The sequence below is a fragment of the Mandrillus leucophaeus genome, unplaced genomic scaffold, assembly GCF_000951045.1.
Source record: "Mandrillus leucophaeus isolate KB7577 unplaced genomic scaffold, Mleu.le_1.0 Scaffold18, whole genome shotgun sequence".
NCBI classification, from domain to species: Eukaryota; Metazoa; Chordata; class Mammalia; order Primates; family Cercopithecidae; genus Mandrillus; species Mandrillus leucophaeus.
The window spans coordinates 4,542,971-4,551,581 of NW_012101809.1; the positions used below are offsets into that span (position 1 = coordinate 4,542,971).

Below are 8,611 nucleotides of genomic sequence, written 5' to 3' on the forward strand. Positions count from 1 at the left end.
AAAAAAAAAAAAAAAAGACAGTCTCTTACTCTGTCACCTAGGCTGGAGTGCAGTGACTCGATCATAGCTCACTGCAGCCTCAAACTCCTGGATCTTCCCACCTCAGCCTCCCAGGAAGCTGGGATCATAGGCGTGCATGTGCAGCTACTTTTTCTGTTTTTTTGTAGAGACGTGATCTCACGGTATTACCTAGGCTGATCGTGAACCCCTAGGCTCAAGCAGTCATCCTGCCTGGGCCTCCCAAAGCTCTTGGATTACAGGAGTGAGCCCCCGCTCCCAGCCCAGTACATTTTTAAGAGAAGCTACTTCCTTCCCTTTACTGCATGTGCGTTGTGACAGAGAACAGCAATCACTACGTGCAGCTCGCTCCCACTACCTTCATCTGTGCTAAGGTGCCTTTCACCGTCAGCTCAAATGTCAACACAGTGAAAACGGCCAATAGGATCTTAGTATTCTTATGAAAATAGTTGGGCCTCACGGACCTCCTAGAAGGGTCTTGGGAATCCCTAGGGCACCATGAACTTTGAGAACCACTCTCTTTAGGTGGCAGTTGCTGAAAGATTATGCACCAAGAGACATTACCATTAGGAAGCAGAGAACAGTGGTGCAGTGCCATGTATGTCGAGGGTGACACTCTTCTGGCATAACTTTTTCTGCCTTTTAATGGCTCATGAAGTTCTTCCATTTGTTTGTGATATCTCAGTACAATTTTAAAATGCTGAAACAGAGATTTTGGTAATTCGGCACCTGTGTTTGCTGATGTTTTTACCGTATTACGTATAACATGTCATTCAGAAAATTCCGAAAGTCACTTCCTAAACTTTTTATTTTCTCTAAAGGTAAATCCCACCTGGCTATCGTGCAGCGGGTAAACAATGAGGGAGAAGGAGATCCGTTTTATGAAGTTCTGGGAATTGTCACCTTAGAAGATGTGATTGAAGAAATCATCAAATCTGAGATTCTAGATGAAACAGATTTATACAGTAAGTAGCACTGTCTGAGTGTATTTCCTGAAACCTTTGCTTTTTTTGTTGTGCTGTTTGTGAGTCATCTGACAGTTCTCCAGTTGCTGCCTTTGTTTATAATGATACATGACGTGTGTAGGCCGTGCATGACCTGTCGGTATATTCCAATCCCTTTAACAGAAGGAGCATATCCTGTAATGTCAAGCGACAGCATTGTTCTGGCTGCTTCTAACCACTGATGAGGGCATTACTTGTTCTAAACAGAAAACTGCTGTTGGTTTTGAATTTTATTTTACATATGTTAAAAAAAAAAAAACTCTACTAAAATTTCGTTTTATACAACTAGGTATATTGTTTTCAGATAAACTTCTGTTTGTACTTTTCATAACTCAAGTACTCTTTAAAGTGAATGGGAGGCCAGGCACAGTGGCTCACATCTATAATCCCAGCACTTTAGGAGGCCAAGGCAGGAAAATCACCTGACGTCAGGAGTTTGATACCAGCCTGGCTGACATGGTGAAACCTTGTCTTTACTAAAGATACAAAATTAGCTGGATATAGTGGTAGTGGTGCATGCCTGTAATTCCAGCTGCTGTGGAGGCTGAGGCAGGAGAATTGCTTGAACTGAAGAGACAGGGGTTGCAGTGAGCCAAGGTTGCGCCACTGTACTCCAGCCTGGTTAACAGAGTGAGACTCCGTCTCCAAAAAAAAAAAAAAAAAAAAAAACACAACTGAATGGGATTTGTTAAACTTATGGATGACAACTGTTTATACTTTCTTGTTCCAGAATCCTTGGGTCGGGGTTGGAGGTGAGATTTGCAAGTGTAGTTTGCTGGGGCAGCGGGTTGGGGGTGTGGGAAGCAGGATAGGGTAGGGTTCACAGTAAGAATGTGTTTTTCCTGTTCTCTGCTTCTCTGCCTTCTCTTTTGGTGAAGGTGAAAGTGGGGAGTGGCTCAGATCAGGGCAGGGTGAGGTGAGTATGGATACCTTATTTGCCCAGGTGTAGACTTGATCCTGAACTGAGTGTTGAACTGAGTCCTGTCTCATTAAAGTATAAAACATGATTGCTGGACTGTGGAGCTTAAATCTTCCTTGGCCACACCGTTAGCAATGCTCAAGGGTTCCATAAAGCCAGAGATGGCCCAGGCCTGAGATGTTTGGGGGTCCCAGGGGTGGGATAGAGAAAGAGCATCTGGGCTCTGTGTATGCTGCCTGGTTTTAAAGCATGTCTTCCGGAGGGGAAATGGACTATCCCAGCTTCCCCACAAGCTGGTCATTCAGGGTAAAGTCTGCTTTCCTCAAAGCAGGGTGCTTTTTATTCAGTCCTGCTAGAAGGAAACATCCCACATTTTAAAACTGAGGAAGTTTGGGAGGCCAAGGCCGGCAGATCACAAAGTCAAGAGATCACGACCATCCTGGCCAACATGGTGAAACCCCGTCTCTACTAAAACTACAAAAATTAGCTGGGCGTGGTGGCACGTGCCTGTAGTCCCAGCTACTTGGGAGACTGAGGTAGAACAATCACTTGAACCTGGGAGCCGGAGGTTGCAGTGAGCTGAGATTGTGTCACTGCACTGCAGCCTGGTGACAGAGCAAGACTCTGTCTCAAAAAAAAAAAATTGAGAAAGTCACTGGGCGTGTTGGCTTACCCCTGTAATCCCAGCACTTTGGGAGGCCGAGGCAGGTGGATCACTTGAGGTCAGGAGTTAGAGACCAGCCTGACCAACATGGTGAAACACCGTCTCTACAAAAATACAAAAATTAGCTGGGTGTGGTTTCACGCACCTGTGATCCCAGCTACTCGGGAGGCTGAGGCAGGAGAATCTCTTGAACCTGGGAGATGGAGGTTACAGTGAGCCAAGATTACACCACTGCACTCCAGCCTGGGCAATAGAATGAGACTCTCTCAAAATAAATAAATAAATAAATAAAACTGAGAAAGTCTTCCCTGTACCCACAAAAGAAAAAAATTTTACATTTAACTAATGACTGTCTTCTGAAAACATATCCTGTTTTATCCTCACATCTGAATAGCGTTCTTAAAAAGCACCCTTTCCCACATCTGTTTTATCCTTTCCTCACTTAGAGGGTCATCAGAGGTCTCAGAGAATATTATTTGTGTGTTTATGTTCTTTTCATCCTTCCTCACAAATGACTATTTAAAAACTGAGTGTGGCCGGGTGCGGTGACTCATACCTGTAATCCCAGCACTTTGGGAGGCTGAGGCAGGTGGATCACAAGGTCAGGAGATTAAGACCATCCTGGTCAACATGGTGAAACCCCATCTCTACTTTAAAAAATACAAAAATTAGCTGGGCGTGGTGGTGTGCACCTGTAGTCCCAGCTGCTCGGGAGGCTGAGGCAGGAGAATCACTTGAACCCTGGAGGCAGAGGTTGCAGCGAGTAGAGGTCACACCACTGCACTCCAGCCTGGTGACAGAGCAAGATTCTGTCTCAAAAAAAAAAAGTGTGTCTCTGTATTTCTTTTTCCCCAGGGGTGATACTTAACATTAGAAAGGCGATGTACCATTTAGGAGATCCTGTATTTGCACTTCAGTTTTATACAAATGTTAGTTTAACTTCTTTTAAGCCTTTATTGGACTGATTTCCTACAGAAGTGTTGCCTAATGTTACCTACTGGCTCAAGATGCTGGACTTGTGATTTCATGTATTTCTTTTCTTTTTTTTTTTTTGATACTAAGTCTTACTCTATTGCCCAGGCTGGAGTGTACAGTGGCGCGATCTCACCTCACTGCAACCTCCACCTCCCGGGTTCAAGCGAGTCTCCAGCCTCAGCCTCCTGAGTAGCTGGGATTACAGGCACCCACCATCGCGCCTGGCTGATTTTTATATTTTTAGTAGAGACAGGGTTTCATCATACTGGGGAGACTGGTGTCAAACTCCTGACCTCAAGTGATCCACCTGCCTTGGCCTCCCATAAGTGCTGGGATTATAGGCGTGAGTCACCGTGCCTGGCCAATTTCAGGTATATTCTTGATCTGGATAGAGATTGGGAGTGACAGCTATTGCCATTAGAATTATTTTTAAATTCTGTATTGATTTCTGCTGTCTAGTTCTCAAAAGAATTGAGGCAGACGAAAAGTAGAAGTTGTGATCACCTTCTCAGGAAAAGCCTAGTAATCAATCTGTTTTGCTCCATGCAAGAAACAATAATGCAGTGAGTCAATTATTGGGAAGGAGCAAGCGATTGGGGTCTTGTCTTTAAGCTCTTTTTTTCTTGATCATTACTTTGTCCAGAAAAGTACTTAAAAGATGGTTTTGCAGGAAGTACCTTCCAGGTCAGGAGCTGGCAAACCACAGCCGATGAGTGCCTGTACTCTGCTTCTGTGTGACCTGCAAGCTAAGAATGTCTTTTCACATCTTAAAATTGTTGTAAAATGGCCAACATGGTGGCTTATGTCTGTAATCCTAGCACTTTGGGAGGCTGAGGCAGGAGGATTGCTTGAGCCCAGGAGTTCAATACCAGCCTGGGCAACATAGTGAGACTCTGTCTCTACAAAAAATTTAAAAATTAGCTGGGCATGGTGGCAAACACCTGCAGTCCCAGCTACTTGGGAGGCAGAGGTGAGAGGATCACTTGAGCCTTGGAGTTGAGGCTGCTGTGAGCTGCGATTGTGCTGCTGCACTCCAGCCTGGGCAATAAAGCAAGAACCTATCTCAAGAAAAGAAAAAAGAAAAGAAAAAAAAAAAGAACAATTACTTTGTGACGTGCAAAAATTATATGCAATTCAAATTGCAGTGTTCATAAAGAAAGTTTGATTGGAAAACAGCCATGCTCCTTCATCTTTCTAAACAGCAGTGTGGAGATTGTGTAGACCCGCAGAGCCTAAAATATTGACTCCCTGGACCTTTTCAGAGGAAGTTCACGGACCACTGTCCGGATCCCATTCGCATCTGCTTGACCTTGAGGATCTCATGGTCTGGAGTAGCAGTGAAGCAAACAGATATTATTAAAACACTGCTCTGCGAAAGCATTCTTGTTTGTTTCTTAAGGGGGTTTCGTTTGTGTGTTGTCTTTCAGCAGAGGTGAGGGGCCTCTTACAGGTAGGGACACTCCTCCCTTGTGTGTACACAGTGGTGGTCCTTTGCTGGAGTATGGTGACATTGAGCAGCAGTGGACTGTGCACTCCAGGCTGCACGCGCTGTTGCTATATGCTTCTGTGGGTCCTGTGAGAGGCTCTGTCAGCATTTGCCTGATGCTATGCTCACAAGGGCCCTCTGCAGACCTTCCTGAAGTACATTCACTAATCAGGCTGCCTGTGGTCACTCGCTGCGGACTGCGTGGTGCCCAGGCTGCTGTGCTGAGTTGATGAGGATCTGGCCCTCCCTCCCTCCTTCCCTGTGGCATCTGTGCATAGAGCGCCTGCATCTGGAAATACAGTCCAGCCCTTCCAATATATTTTGTCTTTTTCATTCAGAAAGAGCCCTGATCTCATGGGATGCATTTTCTTATTTTTTTTTTCTCTTTTCATTCCTCCCTTAGCTGACAACAGAACAAAAAAGAAAGTAGCTCACCGGGAACGAAAGCAAGATTTTTCTGCCTTTAAGCAGACAGACAGCGAGATGAAGGTTAAAATATCACCACAGCTCCTCCTGGCCATGCACCGTTTCCTAGCAACAGGCAAGTGCAGCTTATCACAGTTTGAGATCTCTACCAACCCTGGAGTGTGTTTCTCACCCACCACTGACTGGGGTGGGCTGGGGGTGGACACTGGGAAATGGGGTGATAAGTAATGCCACTTTTGTGTTTTGTTTTTTGTTTTTTTGTTTTTTTGTTTTGTTTTGTTTTTTTCTTTTTAAATTCTCTCCTCTCCTATGTTCAGTGTCGGCATGAACCCTCTGAGACATTTACCAGGGGTGGACCAGTAACTTAAAATTGGTCTGAAAGGTAAGGATGAATGTTAGTGCCACACTGCATGTGAACAGTAGGCCAGGCCATCTCCTTCCAGCTAGGTCTGTGGGAGAGCCAGCTGGCGGAGCAGGCTGATGGTGCCAGCCTGGCACCAGCTTGTTTGATGGACAATTGAGTCCAGTCTCTCTTCAGCTTGTCCTGGAAGCACAGTTGGACATCAGTGGTAACACAGGGGCTGTGATTTGCAAAGAAGAAAACTAGGTTTTCACAATTAAATCTTTATCTTTTATGGTTTTAATGAAATCAAATTCTAAGAACTTTGATATGGATTTCTTGATGGCCTCCTCAGATCAGATTAACTCGAGTCCATTTCAGGAGGCAAGTGTTCATGTTGTTTAAACCACCAACCCAGCCGGCACTGACTGCTCCAGAGAGGTCAACGTTGAATGAACTTAAGATACTGACCAACCCTTCTCCCATCCCCAGATGCTCTCCAGGGTTGAGCTCTGGTGGCCAGGGGAAGTGTGAGAAAGTCTAAAGCATCCATTGGCTTTAGAAGACATCAGTGTCCCTGATAGGCAGCCAGTGCCTTTCATCTGCATGCAGTAGACTTAAACCATGTTTAAAAGAAGGCTAGCCGTAACCACCTGACGGAATGCTGTGTAACTCTTTAAGGTCGCGTTCTCAGAAGCCTGGAAATGCTCAATATAATATTTATCACATTAGAAAATATTCATAACTTAATACAAAGTGGGGAGAAACAATCTAAAACTATGTGTACTTTAAGATTAGAGTTGTGTTTTTGTGTGTACACACATGGATACATGAGCACACGTGCCTAGGCATGGCACTGGAAAGAAATTCTCACTCAATTGCTCAGAATGGTAATCTGAGTGGTTGGCTTATAGATAATTTTTACTTTCTTCTTTTTCTGTATTTTCTAAAATTCCTATAATGACTGTCTTATTACAAAAAAGTCAAGTTAATACAGAACTTACAACTTTCATAAATACATAATTAGAAAATAACAGACAATGTCTTTCACTTATTATTCTTTTTCTAGTTTTGATAATACTGTTCCTCATCATTTAAGAACCACAAATTAAAACTAAACATCTAGGCCGGGCATGGTGGCTCATTGCCTGTAATCTCAGCTCTTGGGGAGGCCAAGGCAAGCTGATTGCTTGAGACAGTCTGGCCAACATGATGAAACCCTATCTCTACTAAAAATACAAAAATTAGCCAGGCATGGTGGTGGGCGCCTGTAATCCCATTTACACGGGAGGCTGAGGCAGAAGAATCACTTGAACCCGGGAGGTGGCGGTTGCAGTGAGCCGAGATCACACCACTGCACTCCAGCCTGGGTGACAGATTGAGACTCCTTCTCAAAAAAACAAACAAACAAAAAAAAAAACACTAAAACTAAATCTCCTACTCTGCTTCTGAGATATCATAGAGTCCAGTTGTAGGATAGCACCCTTCAGTCAGTAATTTTTGTTTTTGTATTTAAAATAAAATTGCTATCTTCGTAAATATTTTTGAACGTTACTTTTTTTTTTTAATTAGCATGTTGATGTGTGCACATGCCCTGCTCTTATTTCCAGTCTCAACCTTCTTTGTTCCCCACATTCCTCGGGGTAGTTGAGTGGGAGAGGGAGACGTGGGGCACCCGTGTGTGTGCGCTGGCACTAACCGCACCCGATGCTCCTGACCTTGGCTTCTTCCTTTGGCTGTTTGTCGACAGTCAGACTGTTATGGCTTGTTGAGGGGCATCCCCCGCACTCAAGGAGCCCGCTTGCGGTTGATTTTCATTTCTGTCAGTCAAATTAGTGTAGTTTTATGAGGACTGAAGTCCATGACGGGTTGAAAAGGAAAGAAGTAAAAGGAAAAAATGTGAGAATTCAGCACTTTCTAATTTCTCCCAGGTAATCTGTCCCCAGTGGATCACCAAACGGAAGCCTCATCCATCCAAATACTATCACTTTGATTCCAAGTATTCTTATCTAAACACCTCAATTACTATTAATAGTATAATTTTTCTCCCTCCGTTTGAAATGTAATATCAAGTTGTGTTTATATCTATAGAAGTAGAAGCATTTAGCCCATCCCAGATGTCAGAGAAGATCCTTCTAAGGCTGCTAAAGCATCCCAATGTCATCCAGGAACTGAAGTATGATGAGAAGAACAAGAAAGCCCCTGAATACTACCTCTACCAGCGCAACAAGCCAGTAGACTACTTCGTTCTCATTCTGCAGGTCAGAAGAATTATTCAATAGTGGTTTGCTCTCCCTGAGTATCCATCTTTCAGTTTGGTGTAAGTGAATGGGTGTCGCCGTGTACATACTGAACCCTTTCTATAGGGGGCAGCCTTAGACATGGGATAATTTCATCTTCCTGTTTTCATATCTGTAAAGTAATTCTAATTAAAGCATTGCCAATAGTTACTTAAATTTTCAATACTAAAAGGTACTTTGACTGGGTGCAGTGGCACATACCTGTAATTCCATCACTTTGAGAGGCCAAGGTGGGAGGATTGCTTGAGGCCAGGAGTTCAAGACCAGCCTGGGCAACATGGTGAGACCCCTGTCACTACAAAAAATTTAAAAATGAGCTGGATGTGGTGGCATGCACCTGTGGTCCCAGCTACTTGGGAGGCTGAGACAGGGGGCAGTGGGCGGGGGGATTGCTTGAGCCCAGGAGGTTGCCATGTTTGTACCACTGCACTCTAGCCTGGGTGACAGAGCAAAACCCTGTCTCAAAAAAAAAAAAAAAA

At 44.2% G+C, this 8,611-nt stretch overlaps 1 protein-coding gene across 1 annotated transcript in view; it reads left to right on the plus strand.

The window, feature by feature from the left end:
* CNNM2 (cyclin and CBS domain divalent metal cation transport mediator 2) overlaps positions 1–8,611 on the plus strand; it is a 208,847-nt gene that overhangs the window by 165,710 nt on the left and 34,526 nt on the right. Inside the window, exons 2-4 of the mRNA XM_011977492.1 lie at positions 840–983; positions 5,470–5,607; positions 7,924–8,093. Coding sequence (XP_011832882.1) covers positions 840–983; positions 5,470–5,607; positions 7,924–8,093 — 452 coding nt within the window. The remainder of the gene's footprint in view (positions 1–839; positions 984–5,469; positions 5,608–7,923; positions 8,094–8,611) is intronic.